Below are 25,351 nucleotides of genomic sequence, written 5' to 3'. Positions count from 1 at the left end.
CAATTGTCTTGAACGGATTCGTCCTTATAAACTTCTCGTAGATCCTAAAAAAGAACACCCATTTAATGTTAACATCTTTTTGCCTCACTCAGTATGTTTCTTCTTGTATACATGTCTGGGGGCACGCGCACACACACACACATACATACACCCCCCACTCACCCCCCCCCACACACACTCACTCACTCTCCCTTGTCTTTTCTGCTAGAGAGGTTCCTGTTAATAGATGTATGAAATGTCGTTCGGGGTAGGTGTAATAAAGATCTTTTTCTTGCTCACAGATAGTCAGAGTGCAGAAGTAATGTGATGAATTCGATCTTTACCTTGTTTACAAGTAATCAGATTGCAGAAGCAATATACAGTTTGGATCTTTCTCTTGTTTACAAATAATTAGACTGCAGAGGCAGTATGCTGAATTCGAATCTTTCTCTTGTTTATACGCGATCAGATTGCAGAAGCAGTATAATGAATTCGGTCTTTCTTTTGTTTACATATGATTAGATTTCAGAAGCAGTATGATGAATTCATATTTTTCTTTAATTACAGGTAATCAAATTGCATAAACTATAATGAATTCAAACCTTTCTTTTGTTACAGGTAATCAAGAACCAAAAGCAGTACCATGAATTCGAACAGAGATTCAACGGATAGGTTTAATAGACAAAATCCATATAACAGACGACAGAAGGAAATGCATTGTTCTCGAAATGAAAGAGTAGAGTTTAATATGGAGCAACGAAACTCAAAATTTGATAGAAAAAGACCAAACTCAGAGGACCTTCGAGATTATATCGAGAAGAAAAGGGCGAGACGAGCATCAAGAAATGGAGATAAAAATCAAGAAGATAGAAATCGAAGTTCTACGTTTGGATATTACAGATTGGTCCGCTTAAGTCAACAAGAACCTTCACAGATAGTTTATACTATCACCAGTAACATTACGGAATTTGAAGATTTGTTAAAATCACCTTTGAAACCTGATTGGATCATTCTTATTGTGAAATTAGTAGCTGAAATTTGTAAAGTTGATTTTCATGAAAATAAAACTGTTATTCTATCACGAACATGTTCTTCAGACTTCATGGAAAAGCTGAAAACTTTCATTGTGAATTTGCCAATGAAAAAAGAACAAAGCAAGCTCAAAGATGCACCGGAATTTATGAATCACATGCTTCAGATTTGCAAAACTGCAATAGAGTACATTCCGATAACAGCATGTGAAAGGATAGAAAACATCCTCGTTGGCTGCTCAATGTCCATAAATGCCTTAGAACAGTTCCACAAGATAGCTTTTGATGGCAAACTGAAATCAGACTTTGAGGAATTGATTGTGAGGGTGAAGGAACTCAGAAACAAAAGGGAAAACGAAAGACCCAAATCAATTCCTAATATTCCACAACCGCCAGATAACTTCAGAGAAATAGATATATTCCCTTCTCGCAAAGATATTCTGTCAACGGAATCCGTTTTTCTACGACCAAACATTGTAAAAGGTGCGTATGCAGATGTTGAACATTACTTAGACACTCAGTTCCGTCTGTTACGTGAAGATTTTATTGCACCTTTACGTGATGGGATAAATGAATATATTCAGCAGATTAACACTAGTAAAGCAAAGAACAAGAAAATTCAAAATGTACGAATTTACCGACGCGTGCTATTTGTAGAACCGCGTATTTGTAATAACAGAATTGGCTACGTTGTTCAGTTTGACCCATATCGTTCGCTTAAACGGGTACAGTGGGAACATTCGAAACGTCTTTTGTACGGTTCCCTACTATGTTTTGCAAGTCAGAATTTTGAAAGTGTTATATTTGGCACTGTTATCGAAAGAGATGTCAAAGATCTTAAGCAAGGATTTGTTGTTGTTGAATTTCCTAAACTGGACGATGTAAATGTTTTGAAAGATGAGTTTCTCATGATTGAGTCATCTATTTATTTCGAACCATACAGGCATGTTTTAAATGCTCTTCAACATATTTCAGCTGAAGAATTTCCTATGATAGAATATGTTGTTAATGTACAGTGTGAAGTATTACCTCCTCGCTATCTAAGATCTAGTGAAAGCCCTTCTTTAACAATAGGCGATTCAGAATGTTCGGTGTTACAAAGTGATACATGGCCTAGTGCAAACAAACTTGGATTTGACTCATCACAGTACTCTGCGTTCCAATCCGCATTGACAAAAGAATTTGTTGTTATTCAGGGCCCACCTGGAACAGGGAAGACGTACCTAGGATTGAGAATTGCTGAAGTTTTGCTTCGAAACATCTCCACTTGGGACAAAAAATATTACCCGATCTTAGTTGCATGTTACACGAATCATGCATTAGATCAGTTTTTGGAGGGTTTGACTTTATTGACGAAACATTTGGTTCGTGTCGGTGGTCAATCACGTAATGATGCTTTGAAGAGTTACAATTTACGAGAGAAAAGAAAGCTATACAGGACTTCCGTAGAATATGAGAATTCGATCTGTGCTAGTCGTTGCAGAGTACTAAATTCTATTAAACAATTCAAAGAACTGCAAACTGGCATTGAAGAACTTAGAAAATCTACCTCAATTATCTCTCTTGCAACACTTAAGACTTTTAATGTTATCAGCAGCGAGCATTATAGAAGTTTAACAAGAGACGGAGAAACCTTGGTTGAATGGCTTTATAATGCTACAAATAAATTTGAACGAGATATTAACATGGGAGGAATTACGAGAGCAGTACAATACCAGGGAGAATCGTCATTTGGTGCAAGGTATGAAAAGGACGATGTAGCAATGATACATGAAGCAGATAACGATGAAGTTGAAGAAGGTGAGTTGTTTGAAGCAGAGGACATCGATAGACGGATGGAAGATACGTTGTTTGAAATCGACAGTCATGAAATGGAAGATAGTAAACCTGTATGTTTCCGGCATGTAACGTTTGAATTATCACTAGACGACCTTGAAAATGCTACAAAGGAAGTGAACAACCCTGATCAAAGTTCTTACCATGGTTATGATGAAGAAGAGATCAAGTGGCATCAAGAAGAATGCAGAAGTGCCTTACTCCATCAACTTAGGTACTTCAAAAGAAAACTTTCTCAGAATTTTTATGTGGACGAAGACGTTATAGGAATACTACTGAATGAAGAAAATTTGTGGACACTCAGATACGAAGAGAGATGGGCTCTTTATTATTACTGGGTTACAAAGTTGGAAGCCCTGTTAAGAAATGAATTAAAAGAAGCACAAATCGCCCATCGCAAAGCATATAAGCAATATATAGAACTCCAACAACTTGAAGATTATAATGTTCTACGAAAGTGCAAAGTCGTTGGAATGACTACGACGGGAGCAGCGAAACTTCAGACAGTACTGAAAGCTTTGAAACCAAAAATTGGTGAGTAGATTGCACGTTAGTACTGTATTAATAATTTTAATTCATTTCGTTCAAATTTTGTGGTTCTATTTTAGAATCAATAAAATTAAGTTTAGGTTTCTTGGGTACAAAATTCAAAGTCTGTAATAAAATTGAGGTATATAACCCGAGAAAGCCCAGGGGGGTGCCTCAGAGGCACCCTGGTCCACTTTTGATGCAAGTTAGTAGATGTTTCGTCGCCTGTCTTCCACTCTAGAATTATCCTATCTCTTTGGAATATTCCCCCTGATTGAGATGTTCATACGTTTTCTTATTTTACTTCAGAAAAAAATAAGAGTTACTTTTTATATTGACGTAAAGGCCCAAGGGGTGCCTCGGAGGCACCCTGGTCAATTTTTAATTCCATTATTCTTAATAGATATTTCGTCCCGTGTCCTGCGCTCTAGAATTATTCTGTCTCTTTGAAATACACCCTCTGATTGCGTTTCCTAAGCATTTTTTTACTTTACCTAAGAAAAAACAGCTTTATTTTTCATACTAACGTAAAGGCCCAAGGGGTGCCTCTGAGGTTTCTATTGAAGTATGTACTTTTCTTATTATTTAATACTCTTCATTATTTATTACCATTGACAAATGGTTTCATAGCAAAGTAGTGACTAGCCTTTCCTATTAATGACGGAAAATACAAATGGTCACGGTGAGTTCAGGTAGCTTGTATATGCAGCAGGGAGCCTCAGAGGCACCACCTGGGCCTTTTAAGGGTAAAATTAGCATGGGCTTTCTCGGGTTAATGCATCAAATACTTATAATAATATAATAATAATCTCAGGTTCAGATGTAAATATTCAAAATGCTTAATGTGCATAATGAACTTTCCTTGACTCAGAACATACTGAAGCGAAAGAATATTGAGCAATAACCACTGTTAGGTCATCTCAGGAGGCAGTTACGCCAGGAATTAAGAAAAATGAAGTTGCAGATGTAGGATGCGTTGTAGTTATCCTGTGTAACATGGTTGCATCAGAATGACGTACGAGTAATTTTGTTACATGAATTCAAACGGACACAATGCAATAGAAACGAATCGAAATATGGTGAGGTCGTGAAGGGTAGACTGAAGTTCAGAATGGATAATGTGTCGTTGGTCTGAATTCGTGTCCAGAACCGGAGTGTCCGAAGAGTAGGAAGACGGAGGACGCATGTCAAGATTGGCAAGAGCGCTTTAATGGCATGGGTAAAGGCAGAAAATTTCTAAATACGAATAATTCCTTAAATGCAAGGAGTAAGAGTTGCGTACAGTATATTGGTCAATAGTGAGTGGTAGATAGGAAGAATACAGTAGGATAACAAAATGCCCACTCCAGGGGGAATAAGAATTGTCTCTTATTTCGTTTGTATGAAAGATTGTGTTTTTGCTTGCGCTTCCATATATCACACACAAAAAACGCTCATGATTTTCACGCGAAATTCTTATCATGGTATCTCTATTTATACTTCCCTGGCGTCAACTAACACGAAAATACAACGTTTCTGTAATAGTAATCACGAAAATAGTCAATTGTTTTGCTTATGCACTTATTTACTGTTTCGTTCTATTGTGGCAGTTGTCCATTAGTTGTTCTAGATTGTGATTTTCTATTTGCGAGGCAGCTGAGAGTGAGATGAAACAGAATGGTTAGAGAATAGGCTATTAGTGATCTCAGTTCAAGAAAATAAGCAGTAACTTACAGACAGTTCAGAACAAAACGTCTAGGAACCCCACCCTATCATTTTGCGTCAATGTAACCCAAAATTTTTGTTTTAGTTTACGATAATCGGTATTGCATATTGCGTTTGTAAATTTGTGATGTGACATCTGTAGCATAAAGTTTGCGATATGCAATCATCCATCCTTCGGACTTTTTCACAGACTGTCCACCAAAATTCTTGAGAAAATGTTTGGCGTTGTGTTGCAATAGCAAATTTTGCGTAGACTTAAACGTAATGAATTCCCAGGAGTCTGTATGAAAAACTAGTCCCACCTTCCTATATGCTTCAATTTCGTAGCACCCCTTGTAAAGTGAGTTGTTCTCCTTGCTGTCTTTTCTGCTTTTTGTGTTCAAGCTTTCGCATTACATTGAAAAACGTTAAGCCACAGGTTTAGAATAAATACAAAATTTCTGCATAGTCTCTTTCTTGAGGTGTGTTACCCTAAACCATTTGAAAAGTCCTGTTTTGGTTATTGAACTGATATCAACAACACACTGTCTTCCACCTATTTTCCTGCACCTAACAGAGTAGCCTGTTAAGGAATAAATGACGATGACACAATTGACAAACAATTCAAGTAGTACACGCAATAAGATATAAACAGCTAACAAGAGAGATGATTTTAAAAAATACACATTAATACTTTTAAAAAATATTTAGACGATTATTTGTTATTTTTTGTTCATTTCGTCATTGATTTTCATTTCTTAATCGTTTTTCCTATATTTTACATATTTTTCTCGTCATTTGCTACTTCTTCGCTCACTTGCGCGTCTACCGCCCCACTCGCCCCACTGGTTTTATCAGGCTCTGCCTACTTAAAGCCTAGCAACACTGTTACGTGAGACGTGACCCTACAATCGAGTATAGCACCCACACAGATTCGTTTCAGCTATTTGTTTCTCTTCATTTAATTTGTCTTTTCCTACTTACTCCTCTTCCTACCTGATAAAATATTTAGCGAAAGTATTTGCTGTGAAATTATTTTTTTTTAATGTGTATTATGTCGTTTTCGCTAATTTTCCAAACGAATACCACACTGTGCATCTATTATTAGTAACATTTTCGTACTTCCTTTCAGTCATTGTGGAAGAAGCGGCTGAAGTGTTGGAGTCTCATATTATAGTATCCTTGACTTCTAGATGTGAGCATCTAATCCTCATAGGTAAGATTATTCTACAGTAAAGGCAGTTGAAATGGCGGGAATTTAGACGTAGATACATATCTTCTGACTTAATTAAGTTGAATCTATGGCCTTAGGTCCGTCATATATGAGAAATTACGTCTGCGGTGAGTACACTATCCGGGGTAGCGGGAAGGAAGAAAGGAATGGGGAAGGAAGGTAGTGGCCTGGAACCTATATGTTAGGTAGGATGCCTGGTGTGAATGAGGGAAACCCAAGAAAAATCTCACTGAAGATGGCTGGCCTGAAAGAAGCTGATATACCTTTTCGACCGAGTGTTCCCATCGGGGATCGAACCTGGCACCGTTCGCACCAAAAGCGAGAGTGTAAGAAAAGTTCTAAGTGACAAAGGTTTCGTTATGAAATTACATTTCTTTATTAATAAATTATGTGAAAGTTCGTCTGTACCTGACCTGACTTTTTAAAGGATTTTATTATATGTATAATTTCATTTTCAGTTACTGAATTCAGGAATATTTTAAACGTTAATTTAATTTAAACAATCATCAATTTTAGAAAACTGTACACGTTAAAACGATGGGGAGAAGTGCATCAAAAGTTAACGTCTGGAGAGAGGAATGTCCTGTCTACAGGTGGTTTTTAAGGTGCAGGTTGTATCAATGAAACTTTATATATATATATATATATATATATATATATATAACGTGGATTTTATTTGAAAATGGCATAAAGAATTTACATTATCTCATATTGACACTTTTAAGAACGCTAACTACGATAGAAAACTTACCGTGAATAACTTCAGATAGATAGCTAAAAGACTACATTTAGTATGAAGAGAAAAAATTCTAAAATTGAATTAAATTTAGTCTCAAGAGCACTCTGTCTTGGCTTTTGATAACCAGCTTCATTCTCCTCTACTATATTTTTGGAGGGATTGGAAAGTTTGGGAGATTGGCCTTGCACATGGAAGAGATGAATACCGCTGTCTTGAGTTTTTTTCTTTCTTTCTTTAAACAAATTCCTCAGATAATTCAAACTAAAGTAACATTTCAAAATTTATTTTACGGAGAATATATTTACAATTATAGTAACAATCTCTACGGTTTTGTGAAAGCATTAAGAGGTACTACTACAAATTATTCATCATCAGTTCCTGCTGGGTCTTAGGTAGTGATGAAAATTTTCCGATTCATAGAAACATACTCCACTTATTCCTACATCGTTGTTTAGCCGTGATGTGAGGTGGAAAATTTTCTTCTATATTTTTCCGGAAAATTTTCCGTTCTTAACAAATATTAGTGATCAAATAACAGTTCCTCAGTATTCATAAAATTGATTGAAATCATGTATAGAAATGTTAAAAAGTGAAAGATCGTTTAAAGAATCTGAAAATTTTCATGACTCAGACAATTTTCAGTACTATGTAGGAGCAAGTGAAACAAGTTTTCATGAATCGAAAAATTGTCTATCCTGTACAGTGATGAAACATTTCCGGAAAATTTTGAAACGGAAAATTTTCCGACTCATAAAAACATACTCCACTCATTCCTACATCGTTGTTTAGCCGTGATGTAAGGTGGAAAATTTTCTTCTATTTTTTTCGGGAAAATTTTCCGTTCTTAACAAATATCAGTGATCAAGTAACAGTTCCTCAGTATTCATAAAATTGATTGAAATGATGTATAGAAATGATAGAAAGTGAAAGATCGTTTAAAGAATCTGAAAATTTTCATGCTTCAAACAATTTTCAGTACTATGTAGGAACAAGTTAAACAATTTTTCATGGATCGAAATATTTTCTGTCTTGTATGGAAAAATTGACAAACTTTTTATGAGTCGGAAAATTTTCATCTTTTTGAAGCAAAAAGTAAAACAACTTTTTGTGAATCGGAAAGTTTTTTGCTCTGTAGAAGCAAATGAAAGGAATTTTTATGAATCGGAAAATTTTCATCACGATGTAGAAACAAATGAAAAAAACTTTTCATAATCCGGACAATTTTGGATATTATGTATAGTGATGTTTGTTGGAAAATTTTCCACTATATTTAATAGCACATTCAGCTATAAAATTCAATTCCTGTAGAGAAAAGTTATACAGCAACAAATTATCATTTTCGAATTAGCTTACCGGAAACCAGAAAATTTTCTAATATTTTAAGTTGGGAAGTAAAAATATACTCTCTCTCTCTCTCTCTGTATGTATATGTATATATATATATATATATATATATATATATATATATATATATATATATATATATATATGGAACATACATCGAGTGCAGGGAACATGTGTTTAGAACGTAGCGCTAATAGTGCTGCTTTTTATGTTTCTTTTATTATTTTATTGGAAGAACAACTACACAAATCAGCTTCCTTATTAGTTATATTTCACTTTCTCTTCTGAATGAATATACTGTATGAATAAATAAATTAATGTTTATTTCCAGAACATGTCAGTATTTACTTTCATGAGTTACTTAAACTTGAATTTTGGGTAGTCAAAAATTTACAGTATGAACTTTATATTATATCTACTTATTTATGAATGTTGCAGTATGTAAATCTATAAAAGTAGTAAAGCTATGAGAAAACCGTCTTATGCGTATTAAACTGACGAAATCTAATATTGTAAGATCAAAGGTGGATTCTGAGGGAAGAACGCATTGAAGTTTTTGAAACATTCTTGAAATGAAGAATCGTTAGATTTTCATTTCATGAAACTTGTTAAGACAATATTTATTACCAATAAATTTTACGGCTAAACAACGATGTAAAAATAAGTGGAGTATGTTTTTTATGAATCGGAAAATATTCATGACTTTTAATAGATTGAAATTTTAAATAATAGAATGGGATATTTGTACTCTACGAACTCAATGTGTGTTCTCTGCACTTTGCATATATATATATATATATATATACAGAGAGAGACGAGTTGAATTGAGTTGATTTTGAGTTAAACGTCCCTTTTAGCAGCAAGACTATATAAGACGGGACCAACTGATTAACGTGGAATCCGAACTACATGAGCTCCCGCTGGGAATCGAAGCCAGATCTTCCATGCGAAAGGCGCGTATGCTAACCGCTTAGCAACGAAGGAGCTCGCAGATGAAGAGAGAGAGAGATAAACACTGTGTAAAATTTTACTTCCTAACTTGAAATATTAGAAAATCTTCCGGTTCAGGAAAGCTAATTGGAAAATTATAATTTGTTGCTGACTAATTTTCCTCTACAGAAATTCAATTTTGTAGCTGAATGTGCAGTTAAATATAGTGGAAAATTTTCCACCAAACATCACTATACATAATATCCAAAAATTGTCTGGATTATGGAAAGTTTTTTCCACTTGTTTCTACATCGTGATGAAAGCTTCCCGATTCATGAAAATTCCTTTCACTTGTTTCTACAGAGCAATAAAACTTTCCGATTTGCAAAAAGTTGTTTTACTTTTTGCTTCAAAATGATGAAAATTTTCCGACTCACAAAAAGTTTTTCAATTTTTCCATATAAGACAGAAAATATTTCGATTCATGAAAAATTGTTTAACTTGTTCCTACATAGTACTGAAAATTTGTCTGAGCCATGAAAATTTTCAGATTCTTTAAACGATCTTGCACTTTTTAACATTTCTGTACATGAATTCAACCAATTTTATGATTGCTGAGGAATTGTTACTTGATTACTGATGTTTTTATAGAACGGAAAATTTTCCGGAAAAATATAGCGGAAAATTTTCCACCTCACATCACTAGTCTTAGGTATGCAAAGACCTCTTTAATTTGTCTTACAACTCCAGTTATTCGTCGTATGGTTCTTCCCATCTTATTCCTTCCGCTTCTCCCACATCCTTTTGTACTTTAGCCTGCTATCTAGTACTTGCCTCTCTTGTCCGTTTCCTTGTCATTTTCGTGTGCATAAATATATGTAAACGTTCTTTCATTCTGTTTACATACCCATACTAACGTAGCCTAGATTTCTTTTACCCTTCTCGAACACACTCCTAATTTAGTGTATTCCTAATAATTTCATATTCATATTCGAAGCACTCTGCTAAAAATGCTTCTTAAGAAACTCATTTCTGTTTTTGCTATTATCCGTATTTCCACATCGTATGTTATACTGTATACGAGATACATGATGTATAGTAGCATTTTAAAATTTTTAGGTACGTTTCAATCCCTTATCGGATGTCCGCCCTGTTATAAAAATCTCCCTTGCTGTAATTTCTTTCTTCTTAAAGCAATGTACCGTTTCGTTTTTGAATCCAGAAATTTCAAAGTTCTTGCTATATTCATTGATTTTCAAGTAATTTCATATATGTTTCGTTAGCATTTCAGATTTTAAATAATTAGAGTTTCACTTTTGTGTTTACTTATACGAAGGCTGTATTCCCTATATTTGTCTCAAGCATTCAGTTGTGTTTGCATTTCTTGTTTTCTTTCTTTCTTTCTTTCTTTCTTTCTTTCTTCAAATCATCACGTTCTCTTTTCTTTGAAGCAATGTTAATAAACATTACAACTGCCCATAGAAGATATGAAGGAACACCTGAAAGAATTAAGACAGATCTAAAAAGAAGCTAAGAGGACAGAGATAGGCTCAGTTCTGCTCGGCTTGCCTTGTATGTGGTATTTTATTTCTAGGTAACTATTGGCCGGATTTGAACTAAATCTGGTGGTCAAGTAGCCCATCGTCTAAGGAATAAAGATCACTATATTTTGTGGCCGGGCTTGGTCAGGGGTAGACTGAGACGACTGGTCGAATCTAAATCAAATTTGGTGGGCAAGTAGCTCATGGTCTAAGGAATAAAGATCACTATATTTTGTGGCCGGGCTTGGTCAGGGATAGACTGAGACGACTGGTCGAATCTAAATCAAATTTGGTGGGCAAGTAGCTCATGGTCTAAGGAATAAAGATCACTATATTTTGTGGCCGGGCTTGGTCAGGGATAGACTGAGACGACTGGTCGAATCTAAATCAAATTTGGTGGGCAAGTAGCTCATGGTCTAAGGAATAAAGATCGCTATATTTGGTGGCTGGGCTCAGCCTGGGACAGGCTCAGCTTGACTTGGTTGTCATGTATATATATATATATATTATTTTTCGGTAACTATTAGCCGGATCTGAACCAAATTTGGTGGTCAAGTTGCTTATCGTCTAAGGAAGAAGCATCAATATATATGGTGACCAAGCTCGACCAGGTACCGACTCAACAATAACAGAGGTTGTGTTTTCGCAGACTTGCACTCCGGAAACTTCTTAGTTCGGCTCACCTCGGTTTGTTATTGCTCTGCTTGCGCTACTATCCAGGGCCGTTTAAACGCATGGGCACAACGGAACTTGCCCTGGGCCCCATGAGTATTAATCATTTACATTTTATTTCTTTGAGTAGTTGTCGCACGGGCCCCAACAAACTGATTTGCCCAGGAACTTATAATGCTGTTAGGACTGGCCTGTTCTTATCATTATTTCCTTTCCAGTACAACTTTCCTCCTCCATTTAGATCTTCTTCTCTCTCATTTCATCTTATTACACAAAGACCAAGAGGGAACGCTGGCTCAGTGGTAGAGTGCTCACCTCTAGTGCTAGAGGAGCCCCTGCTTCGATCTCAGCCCAACTGTGTGGTGGACACCATCTTGCGTTCTCTCGGATTCTAACGTTTCCTCCCATATTTTCATTCCACCAATTATTTTATGCTGATACACTTTCATTAATCATTTGTCTCTTTTAGCCTAAACGGCATCACCGTGGGACGTAAAACGGAAAAGAAAATAATTTCATGTTCTATGTTTTTCTGCTCTTCATTGCGTATGATATTACTTTTACTTTACCGTAAGGGATAAGGTATTAGAAGACCAGACATACAGAACTCTCGCTTTATTTGTCTCCCTTACCCAGTTGTCACCAGTGGCGGATCCAGGAAGGGGCGATTGCCCCGATCGGCCCCCCCAGAATAGGAAACTTTCTTATTTTATATATATAAGTAAAACCCATCTCAGAGTTTGGAGCTCTTAAGAGTAAATCTAAGTAGCAGTATTACAACCCACCGCCCCCCCCCAGAAGTCCGTCCTGGATCCGCCCCTGCTTGTCACCAAAGGAAATAGAGTTAGATTTTATTATTATTATTATTATTATTATTATTATTATTATTATTATTATTATTATTATTATTATTATTATTATTATTATTATTATTATTATTGTAGGTGATCATCAACAACTTCGACCTTCACCTGCAGTGTACAATTTGGCTAAACGCTATCATCTTGATGTTTCACTATTCGAGAGGATGATAAACAATGGAATGGAACATAATCAATTGAACGTCCAACATCGAATGAGGCCTGAGATTGCAAAGTTGATTGTTCCGACAATTTATCCAACACTTGAGAACCACGAGTCTGTTCTTCAATTTGAATATATACGTGGCGTAACAAAAAACGTTTTCTTCATAACACATGAGCATCCAGAAGCTGAAGTAAGTTAACTAGCAGATTTTCTTTCCCATACTATTGGCTTTGAAATTGTGTATGGTAACCTTAAGATTAGTTTAATTTATTAACACCAGTATTTAATTTATACCCGTTTTATACATAATGGTTACAAAGACCAAGTACACTCACACGTTAGAAATATTAGAACAGACAGTCCTCGAGTTACTTAAACTCGACAAAAGTATGAGTAAAATTTACAAACGGTCTGAAGTAAGGAATAGTATTGCATTTTAAAATTATATTTTGAGAGCTATCTAGTGAGTGAAGCATGAACCAAGTAGGTAATTAACTATTCTGCACTGTTATTATTTAGTTCTATAACCATCGGTAAGAATATAAGATTCTTTAGCCTATTTATAAAATATATTATGTAAATGAGATTTTGAATTGCAGAATTATTAAACAGTATTTTTCGTATTTGTTCATACGTACCGGTATTTGGGACAAATTTTACGTTACGGTAAAATTCTACTTAAATAAAATTCATTTTGCGCAAAAAGCCTTGGAACCAGGCCCGTGTTGGGACACCGGGACATGCCCCGGTGTACCCTCCGAAACATTACATTATAAATAAAGATACAAGTTCTTTTTTTTTTTCATAATAAATTCTTATTATTGGTAAAGAACTCGTGATAAGTACAGTGCGCTCTTGACATAAGGCGCCCTTGCGAAACCACATCAAAGATAAATGGTTTTATTTATTCTGTATGGCAGAGTTGTGTACAATGAATACATACTATTGGTAAAGAACTCGTGAAGGATATAGTGCGCCCTTTATGTAAGATGCACTTACGAAACCACATCAAAGATAGTTTTATTTATTCTTCTGTATACCACAGTTCTCAACAATAAATACATACTGTTGTTGTTGATAAAGAACCTATGAAGAGTACTTTTGCGCCCTTATGAAAGGTGCCCTGCGAAATATCACATTATAAATATTTTTAAAATTCTTCTGTATACCAGGTTTGTAGTACTATACATTAATACAGTTGCTATTAGCAGAGAACAGGTAGAGAGTACAGTCACCTTTCAAAAAATATGCATAAAGCCAGTAAAGCAATTAATATGTAGGTTTATATGGTAAGATAATATAAGAGTTTTTCCTGCTGCTACTCATTTATTGAAAAAAAAAAAAAATCAGAAGCTAAGCGCAATCGATCTAGCGCAGTTTAAACAATTCAAGTTTGTTAATATCTTTATTTACAAATTTGATTGTTCCTGTGTGGTTTAGAGCAGTGTTTGAATTAGTGTCTACTGTATTTCTAAAATATAGCTATATTGATTTATTAGTATATACAGGGTGTTTGAAAAAGAACTCTGTAGTTTTAAGTATAAATTTAATTGGGAAATGAATGAAAACTTACATCAATGAGTACATATCATGAAAGAGAATTCCTTCAAGTTTTGTTTAATGTTGGTAGACTTCAACGTGGGATTTCATTTGTGGCCCTGCACACGTCGAGACGATATTCCACTTCTCACCACGTATTCACCAACATTTCAGGTGTAACTGTCCCTTTCAGTTTACTTTTCGAATCAATTATACATAAAAGTAAATTATTAATTTAATTTAATGTATTTAGTGTATATACCCAGATTTGTCAGAGTAAATATATATTGATATATTGGTTTAATGTAATCGTTAAGGAATGTGTTTATCGAAATTAGTTTTCTGTATATTATACATATATAGTAGTGCAACCTCGCGAAAATAAGTTTCTAACGAAATTTTGTTAGGAAATTCACACACACACACACACACACACACACATATATATATATATATATATATATATATATATATATAAATTGTTACATTGAAAATGTTCGTTTCGGAAATTATTATTAAAACACGAGTTCCTATAATTTTATTCACTCAGAGGTTTTCATCAGGAAGTAGAAACCGTAAACTCAGAATTTTATTAGGTTCTGAATATCGATACGATATTTTGCACCTTGTGTCTGCTCTTTCTAATAATAGATTAAAAATGAAATGAAATCTTTAAGTTTTACGTTCCACGGCTATGTCGGCTGGGCTAAAGGAGACGGTGATGAGAAATTAATGAAATGGTGGAATGAAGAAAGTGGGAGGAAACGGCAGAACCCCAAGAAAACCCCACAGACGGTGTTTGTCCACCACAAAATTCACTTGGCGTGAACTGGGATCGAACTAGAGAGCCCATGCACCATTGAGCCACCGCGACCACGAATAATAGATTATATAATTGATAATTTTCATATATTTGGATATATGGAGTATAAACATGTGGATTTCAGGTACAAGAGACTTCAAACTATCTCAATACTGATATGAGGTTTTAAACTGCAAATAATTCGAAAATAAATAAAGAAAATGGTCGGGTTATATCGAAAAGTCTAAAGCTATTGTTATTATGGGATAATGTAAATGGAAAATTTTTGTAACAAGTATTTAAACAGAAGCCTTGGTAGCTCAGTGGCAGAGCAGTCACCTCTGACGCATAGGGTCGCTGGTTAGATTTCAAAATCCACCAAATTGGTTTTATACGGGACAAACACTGTGTGTGTAGATCGTCACTCCACCACTATCATCCAACTCATTACCATTTGCCTTATTCTCAGAGAGCATAATCGTGGAGCACTGAACTCACTCTCTCTCTCTCTCTCTCTCTATATATATATATATACTGTCTACCCATTGCGAAACTTAACGCTACGCTACTGGAAACATGTATATTTGGATAGCGCACATATTAGTTCCTAAGTAAAGTCTTGACCCGACTACGGTACGTCCCATAACTTTGGAGTTCTGGATCTTTAAAGTTCATTTTTTTATGTTTTGGGCTTCCTATAATTCTGAAAGGAAGCATTTATGCACCTTGGTTGGTCTATACTTTTTGTCTTATCTTGGTGTCAGGAATTACCTCCCAAACGTTGTCGGTGTTGTTTTGTAACACCCTATATATATATATATATATATATATATATATATATATATATATATATATATATATATATATATATATATATATATATATATATATAAGTATTCACGTTTGTATGGGCACCCTTTTTGTACATTTGTTCACCGCCCTCGTTAGTATCCAAGCACAGGCCTGCTTGGAATGATATATTCATGAACTTCCTCATGGCTATATGATTAACTTACTCGCCATCGATGCAGGAGACCTCGGCTCTATTCCTAGTGGGAGCTCGTGTGGTTTGAATCTCACGCTAAGCTTTAGGTTCACGTCCAATATAACCTCGTTGTTAAAAGGGACACAAAACTCCAATCTAACCTGCCAACGATCTATTTACGTAAGCCGAGGATTGTGTGCAAATCTACAAGTATATACAAAGCAAAAAGTAATAATAATGATTATCAGTAAATAAGCAATTTCCACAACACTAAAACAATAACAGGAAAGAATATACCAAAAATGGCCAAATTAACACTTTATGACGTACTTTCTATATATTTCAAACCTCTACAATAATAGTTTCACCTACACACACACAAAATAAATAAATAAATAAATAAATAAATAAATAAATAAATAAATAAATCAGTATCTCATTCTTGATGTTTTTGTGTTCTTGATGTGCTTTAAACGTTGTAATAAGTAGTTATACAATCATGTACACGTGAAGTGCTCACTATTTTTGGTTGAGTTACAGTTTTATTGTGCAACTTACATATTCGTAGCCTGCCTTGTAATACGTGAATGAGTATCAGAAGTAACGGTAAAAGAATATCAGTTAGTTTTAGTGAAGATAATGCTTTTCTATATGTACAGAGATGGAAGCATTGTCATTTAGAGAAATTTAAATTTCTTTCTACAAGATGATTTTGATTTTAAGTTAAACATTATTATTTTCTATGTGGGATGTAGGGAGGCAAGTATAAGCGAACTAGCTTTTGGCTAGCTGAGGACTTAGGGTCCAGACCTCCGCGTTTGGTCGACCTACGGTCTCGCACCTTTCGTATCCGTAATCTTAAGCAATTTCAAGTTTTTGCCATCTTATTATAACAATTGTAGCACTCAATCCTTTCTCTTCCTGTCTTTCTTCTTCCCTTGTGAGAGAAACATCAGAAAACCTTCAAACACGTATTTAATTAACATGTCTCTACTCTATCGAGATATAGCCATCCTATTTTAACAATTGCAAAACCCACCCTTTTTTCCTCCCTCTTTCTTTCTTCACTCCTAAGTCAAATATCAAAAAACGCTGGAACACGGTTCTATTTATTTTCAATAAGTCCATATGCCAAATTTCATGTCTCTAATAACCTTCAAAGATTCCGAGATATGTACATTTTAAGATATTAATTGCCACCTTTTTCCTCTCCTACCCGTTGAATTTCCAAAAATCCTTCTTTAGTGGGATCTTGCATAACAAATCCAATGCCCTGTTTAAATTTCGAGTCTGGACGTTGATCAGTCAGTCAGGACTAGTTCTTTTGTATATAGAGATTATGTCAAGATAGAATACCTTTCAGCATTCACAAATCCGAACATAACCTCCATAGTTTGTTGTTTACGTTTAAAATATGTTCTTTTCACACTGTTCTAACTTAAATAATTAATTCTAAGAATTTAGCTTAACACGAATAATTTAAAATTAAAGAATCATTTACTATAATGGGCCTTTTCAACAATCTAAGTGACAGATAAAAATATAACACTTTAGATTTCTCTTTATTTATCTCTTTAAGTTTTTACTCGATCCCTACATTGTCAATATTTTAACAGTTAGTTTAAAAATTATAGACTTCCTTTTACAAAAATATTAACGTCATCTGCATGTAAAACTATATCACGAATTTAAAAAATCGATATAAATCATTTAGATAAATTAAGGAAAAAATAGGACCTAAAATAGACCCTTGGGGATCACCCTTGGTAATAATACCAAGAGATGACTGATATGTTATAAGTCGACCTTTCTGAGATCTCATAACTTGTACAAGTTATTTCCTGCTCATTAAATATGAAATAAACCAACTGTAGACTACTCTTATGCCATAAATGTAAAGTTCCTTTAGTGAGATCTCGTGGCTCACGTTGTCCAAAGTTTTAGCAAAATCATTTAATAAGACGTTGCATAACTTTTAGTGTCTGATGTGTTGGAAACTTTCACAACTAAATCAAATACTGCAGTATCTATTGATGTAGATTTTTTAAAACCATTTTGAAGGAGTGAAATAATTTTGGGTGAAAGCAGAAAATTATTCGCTTGTGAGAGTACAACTTTCAAAAAGTTTTGAAAGTACAAAAAGGATTGGTCGATAATTTTTCCATCACTTTAACCTTCTTTTAGATCATCACTATAGAATAAGAACCCGGACCTTGATACGCAAATTGTGTGCTTTTACGATACACAAATTTTATAGTAACAATTTCAAGAATATGCACGGTGGTTCAGTGGTAGAGCGCTTACCTCTTCTGTGTTAAGTCCATGGTTCGATTCCCGATCAGTTAAGTTTGTGGTAGACAACATCGTTTCCGTAGGTTTTCTCGGATACTCCCGTTCCATCTCACTTTCTCATTCAACAAATTCTTCCATTATCATTTACTTGCCTTAATCATCGTCTCCCTTAGCCTAAAGAGCATAATCGTGTTACATTACTCTGAAATATTTCATTTCAGTTTTTTTGTCAAGAATACTACAAAGAGAACAATGAAAGTTATCATAAAAACTTAGTATAAAGATGAAGTAAAACAAGAATACTATTAATTACTAATATTGGAATACATTTAAAATTATAATAAGAAACAATTAATTGAAATAGATTAAAATAAAATAAAATAGAAGAGTAAAATAAAACATCTTTAATGTTTGATGGTGGCTAATCATTCGTCCACTTTCTAGTCACTATTCAAATATTCTTGGAGTTTTCCGATGTGGAATGAACAGTGAATTCATTTTAGAAAGTCGGTAAGATTAGGGAAACAGTAACTTCCAGAATGATGTGTGTATTTATTATAGAGTTCTGTAATGCACATAAGTAGAGGAAGTTTTGTGTCTAGGCTTGTAATATTTGTTTTGGACTGTAATCTCGAACAGATGTATAGTGGAGTATTTCATATATATCTAGTTCTCGTTCATAGAATATAGATTAGTTGGCCACCAATAGATGATTTCGGGATGCATAATAGGAAAGTTTTTTTCTAATTTCTAGGTAAGTAAGATCCGTAAAAGTGAACGTAATTGTTTCTGCAAAGAGTAGAGGCTGTAAAGTTAGTAAGAAGATTCAAAATGGTTTGAATTTTCTTTTTGAGGCGTGGAAGTTCTTCATTTTTAAAATTTTTTATTCATTTATTTATTTATTTTGCATGGTGCAGTTCCGGATGTCTGGCATTTTACTTTTTTTTTTATAATGACTTTAGTAGCTTTGGAAGGGGTTTGACTTCTCTCGTTTTTTTGGGCAGGAAAATTATTTTGAAACAGATGAGTAATGATTCTAGGAGAAACCAATTACCAGGTAACAGGAAGCACAATACGAAATAAAACTCTCTGTATGCACTACTATATTGAACTGTCCAACTTCGGGAGCCTATCAAAAGATTTTTTCGTTGAAAACCGTGTCTTCTTATCCACTCTTCCATGTTTTATAATGTACAATATTCATAACTGCTGAAACACAAGGTTAGTATCGTGTTAAATTTATAATGTTCTATACGTCCAATTAGTTATTTCAGTGTATTTTCTCTATTTTCACTACACTTTTAACTGAAACTCCACATCAGTACCTACATAAAGAGGAGTTTATGAGTTTAACCCTTTTAGTATATATAATTTTAATAATATTAGATACCGACATAATTTTATAACGCTTTGTTCTGGATATATATAATCTATTTTTATTCGTGTTACAACAAATTTATTTGGGCACTTAGTTTGTTAATTTATTTCTATGATTACCTTGTTAATTTGCTATACGTACATCCTGTAGTGTTAGATTTTTTATATTTTGATGATGTACTCGTATAATATAAAAAAATAAAATCGCGAAAGATTAATCGGCGTACATGAAGCGTACATTTAGTATGAACTTAAAATCATATTGTGCTTTGAGATTCAAAAGATCCGGAATAAGAATTTTCCGATTTTCATGAAACACAGTGTGTTTTCTTTTGATGGTTAAGAATTAACCCTATTGCTTGGAATCTTAAATCGGTCAAGAAAGAAACGTAGAAGGGAATAAATCCAACTCCGGTTGCAAGTTTGTATAAAATCTACAAATACATATTGTAATGAATTCTACACAGTGCAAAGATTTCAGGTATTGCTTGATTTTGGTGTAATTTTGGCATGCAGTTTCCTTAAGTCTTAAAAATAATCCCTACTGCTAGGTGTTAACTAATTTCTACAAAGGTAACAAATGTAAATTGTACATAAACTCAATAAATTAAACGCCATATTCATTTCAGGTACCAGATACCCAAAGCCATAAAAATGAGCACGAAGCAAAATTTTTGATAGCGCTGTGCAGATATCTTATTTTACAAGGATATGAAGGAAGAAGAATCACAATCTTAGTTGCTTACTCGGGACAGATGTTTCTTATGAAAAGGGTAAATATCAATATCAATTGTAGATTAGAGTAAGTATATGTTTCAAGCAATCAAATTAAGGTAAATAATTGAGTAAATATAATCCTTCATGCCGTAGTGAATTTATTATAATGAAATTTTACAATATTGAAATAAAATTATACACATTTGTAAAGTGTATCAAAATATTGTACGTTAGGATAGCGCGCATGTCTTCGGTGTGTTTGGTCCTAGTTTGATTCCCGATTAGAGTACTATATTTGCATGAGACTATTATCAATATACTTGAGTTACAATTCTGCGATCTCAGGTCTAGAAAGCCAGAAATAACGGCACTGGAATTCCGTTGTACCGACCACGGTGGCTCGGTCAGCCCAAAAGTCGTCTGGTTCAAAGCATTTCGTGAATAGTTTTGGGAAGTTGTGCGGCATCGACCTTGGTGTCAATGACTGCACTTTTCCCTCCCTCTCCTTGCCCTTCTCTTCTCACCCCCGGTCTCCAGTCAACCAGCGAAATCCTCAAAAACGAGATGGCAAAGCAACCATACGATCTTCAGCTTCTGCACTTAAATGCACAAAGTGCCATAAAGCACCACGATGAAATTACGACCATTCTTAGCCCTCTCTCTGTGCATGCTTTGCTGGTTTCTGAATCTTGGCTGAAACCTACCTTACCCGACTCATTAATAAACATACCCAACTACAGGGCTATAAGATGCGACAGAATAGGGAAGGTCGGGGGCGTCTTGGTATATGTTAGAGAAGACGTTAAAGTGAAAATACTATATCAATCCCCCAGTTTATATTCCGCTTCTGCAGAATACCTCATACTCGATCTGAATATACAAAATAAACACATTCTATTGATCTCAGTTTATCGCCCACCTAATATAAACTTTGAAAATTTTGAAGAAGCGATCTCCCAAGTTATCCCCCAGCACAGTAACATCATAATTATGGGGGACATGAACTATGATCTTTTGACGTCTAAATCCGAGGTACTGCGATATAAAAGTTATATTAATTCTCTAAATCTTTCGTTTTGTACGTTAAAACCTACTCACAGAACTGAGACGAACAAATCGTTAATTGACCATATAATAGTCTCTGATACTTGTAAAGTAACAAATGTAGGTCAAGTATCCGTGCCAGGAATAAGCCGACATGGCCTTCTTTATCTAACTTATAACATAAAATGTCCAAAATACGTTCCTCGAGTAATATATAAAAGGAACCTAAAACAAATAAATGACAATGCTTTGTACGAAGACACAAATCTCGTGCCGTGATTCTTAGTTTACTGTGCTCCCACTCTGAATCAAAAGGTAACACTTTTTAATAGTTTTGTGTAGCAACTGTATAATAAGCATGCCCCTTTGAGAAGAAAAAGAGTGCATAGACTCCCCAATTTTTGGATTAACGATGATATACTCGCGCTCATGGCTCTTCGTGACTCTGCCCACAGACGTTACAGAGCGGCTTTAAAACAAAAATCAAACATCTCATTAATGCAGGAGGAATATAGAAAATTACGAAACAGTTGTAATCAAGAAGTTCGTAAGGCGAAAATCGAATTTGCTAGAAGTCTCCTGAGCCATACGACTCAACCACGAGAGCTATGGCAAAAACTGAAGTTCCTTGGTATTGATGTCAAAGCCAAAATCGATAAACTTCCAGAACTCCATATAGACACCATAAATGAACAGCTATGCTACACACCAGATAAAATCAATACTTTGAAGAATACTTAAAAAAATGAGCCCTGTAAAAAAATATATTTAACCTTCATCTCGTCACTGCTCCGGAAGTTATGAAGGCAATAAACAAAATCAAATCACCTGCTTCAGGAGCTGACGACTTGTCAATCATTCTTATTTAAAAAAAAAACATTACCGTTCATTGTAGATGTCATTGTGTATATTTTTAATAGTTCCATCACAACCGGAGAATTTCCATCAATTTGGAAACTCTCTCACGTTCGCCCATTGCCTAAAACTACAAATCCAACAAAAGCAGAAGATCTCCGCCCTATTAGTATACTCCCTGCACTCTCCAAAGCGTTAGAGCATATAATACATGACCAATTAACTAAGTTCCTCGAAAAAAATAACATCTTAAATCCGTTTCAGTCAGGTTTCAGATCTCAGCACAGCACCTAAACTGCCCTACTAAATATCACTGATGATATTCGTGCCGCTATGGATGAACGCCAAATTACACTGTTATCCCTACTAGATTTTTCTAAAGCTTTCCAAACTATAGACCATGACATACTGATTGCCAAACTGTCTTCCTTCTACAACTTTTCCCAGTCAACTTTATCTTGGTTTAGCTCCTATTTATCAAATAGAAAACAAAAGTTGTCACTAATAACATATGTTCCAATACGAAACTTGTCCCATGTGGAGTCCCGCAGGGTAGCGTCCTAGGACCTTTTCTGTTTTCCTTATACACCAACGATTTACCTGAACACATCACACATTGTAAATATCACTTATATGCAGATGATATACAATGCTATTTAACCACTAATCTCCTAAATTTAACCACCGCGATTGATCACTTAAACAGTGACATTGAAAGTATCTGCACATGGGCACGTAAAAATGGACTGCAAGTAAACCCATCCAAATCAAAATTTATCATGCTTGGTTCTCGTAAACTACTCCCCACAATCAATATTACAAGCCTACCGAATGTTCTTGTAAAGAACGTAGCCATTCCAGTAAGCGATAGCGTCAATAGCCTAGAACTCCAGATCGATAAATTCTTAAATTGGACAGACCATATTAATAGAGTATGCAAGAAAGCTTACGGCTCCCTTCATTCTCTTCAGCGTTTAAAAAACCTTCTTCCGGAATCCATTAAAGCGTCCCTGGTTCAATCATTGGTAATCTCTCGTTTAGATTATTGCGATGCAGCATATGTTGACTTAACAGAAGATCTGGCAAAACGTTTACAACGCAATCACAATACCTGCGTTTGCTTCATATTCAATAAAAAGCGCTTCGACCACATCTCCCATTGTTATCAGCAACTAGAATGGTGCAATCTAAGCACCCGCCGCCGTATTCATTCTCTAACACTTTTATATAAAATAATTAATTGTAAAAAACCTACTTATCTATCCTCTAAATTTAAATTTCTCGGCGATACTCACCCACTAAATACCCGTTCTAAAGGAAACACAACACTCGCCGTTCAAACGCACAAATCTATTTTTTTTCTAAATCTTTCACACTATTTGCCACCAAAGCTAGGAATGACACCCCTGAAAGCATCAGAAACTCTGGTTCAGTGTTGACTTTTAAACGTTGGCTTAAAGAATATCTTTCTAATGAAGGTCTTCAGTATATGTATTAAAAAAAAAAAGTTACACACGAAATTAAATTATTCCTTGCGTTACCATGCAGTTGTTCGTTTTTCTTCTTATTTTCTTTTCTATTCCCTTCTGATACATGTGTATGAACGTATATATTGTACACAATCACTTAAGTTTGTGCATCATTTTATCTATACAAAGTCAATCGTAGGAATGTATTTTATATGGTGTATATAATCAAGATATGGTGTATATAATTTCTATGTTTCTCCTTGTATAGTTTATTATGTCTTCAGCATTGTCGTTTGTTTATTTTATATAAGTTTCATTTTCACTTTTCATGTTTTATTTTCTGTATTGTTCTGTATGTCGGTAACTCTTTTAACCCTTATTCGGGCAACCGGGGCCTCCCAGGTAGCTTCATATTTATTTTCGAATTTCTCAATAACCATACATATTTCGATGACATAAAATTCTGAATTGTTCTATCTTTACTCGAAGTTAAAGTCATGAACATATCGAGTTGGTAAGGCTAATAGAGTTGGTAGATCTCCGGTTCCCGCCTACGTTACAAAATAGCTTGTCCGGATAAGGGTTAACGTGCATAAGTGTATATCCCTTTTATTCTCGTCGCAAATAATAATAATAATAATAATAATAAAACTATGAGATCCGACTGTAAAATAAAAACGTAGATGGTTGAGTGGAAGAAAAGGTTATGCCTTAACTCCGCCATTTTAAATGAGAAATAAATTATTATATTATTTGTATAATGTTAGAGTGATACTATGTTGATCTTTTGTATCGCATCTCATGAGGGGCCTAAGAAGAATAGTTAAGATGGAGCCATAGAAAAATTCTTGCAAGGGAACCTTGATATTGAAATTTTACCTCCAACTTTGTGTCATTAAAAACCCACATACACCAAAGTGAAAATGCCTAATAACTTAGAGTAGCTATTCGAAGAATTGAGAGTCCGAGTACACTACTTTATTGAGATAATATTACAACGTAAATTGTGGTATATTAAAATGTTTCCTACCCAATGTAAAAGATTACACACTGCTTATTGAGGAACATTTCCGGAGTATATGTAAACGCAAAATCAGAAAAGTTTAACAGAAGATTGATTGGTTTGTATCCGGCCGATTTGCCAGTGTTGCTTTCACCTGTTTAGCTGAACGAGAACCATAAAGCTGGTGTCATTATCAGTATTAAGAAAGATTCCCGCAAGGAATCACGATTGTCACCAGCTACGATTACGATGAGGAGCTGGAGGTGTGTAAGGTGGACAGAAACGTAAAGGTAAATGTTGACTACTTCCAGTAATTTGCTGTGACCGCAGTCTATCGGATAGACGTCCGTTATTACGAAATCAACAGGAACAAAGTAAGGATCCACATGTGTAAAGCGTCCACAGATATATTCTGCTGCTCTGGTTTTATCATGACATAAAGCAAAAAACAGAAATCCGTGTCACTCTCTTTCATGACCTTCCTGTCAGAAGCTGTTATCCCAGCCGAAAGGATTTGTGCATATTTGAAATGTTAAAATGACGCCTACAACACCATCTTTACTGGTCTATAGAAAACATGAGCGTAAGTCTACTAGGGTTTATCAATGAATCCGGGGATGCGATAGGAAGTTTGCCTTATGTCACTAAGACAATACATTAAAATAATCTGTAAATGCGGGAATTGTTCCAGAGAAACAGGGTGTCTTGTAATTTTACTATTGGGA

The 25,351-nt window shown here is 34.8% G+C and overlaps 1 protein-coding gene across 1 annotated transcript in view; it reads left to right on the top strand.

The window, feature by feature from the left end:
- The window catches only part of LOC145690449 (NFX1-type zinc finger-containing protein 1-like), a gene marked incomplete in the record, with an annotated part of 145,273 nt that overhangs the window by 41,099 nt on the left and 78,823 nt on the right, over positions 1 to 25,351 (top strand). Inside the window, 4 exon segments of the mRNA XM_081765349.1 lie at positions 598 to 3,380; positions 6,190 to 6,273; positions 12,462 to 12,733; positions 20,168 to 20,311. Of these exon segments, the coding sequence (XP_081621475.1) occupies positions 623 to 3,380; positions 6,190 to 6,273; positions 12,462 to 12,733; positions 20,168 to 20,311 (3,258 nt within the window).

The sequence above is a fragment of the Thermobia domestica genome, chromosome 1, assembly GCF_964235325.1.
Source record: "Thermobia domestica chromosome 1, izTheDome1.hap1.1, whole genome shotgun sequence".
In the NCBI taxonomy this organism is placed as follows: Eukaryota; Metazoa; Arthropoda; class Insecta; order Zygentoma; family Lepismatidae; genus Thermobia; species Thermobia domestica.
The sequence above is the reverse complement of the archived record's forward strand: the minus strand, read 5'-3'. Positions and strand labels throughout refer to the sequence as shown.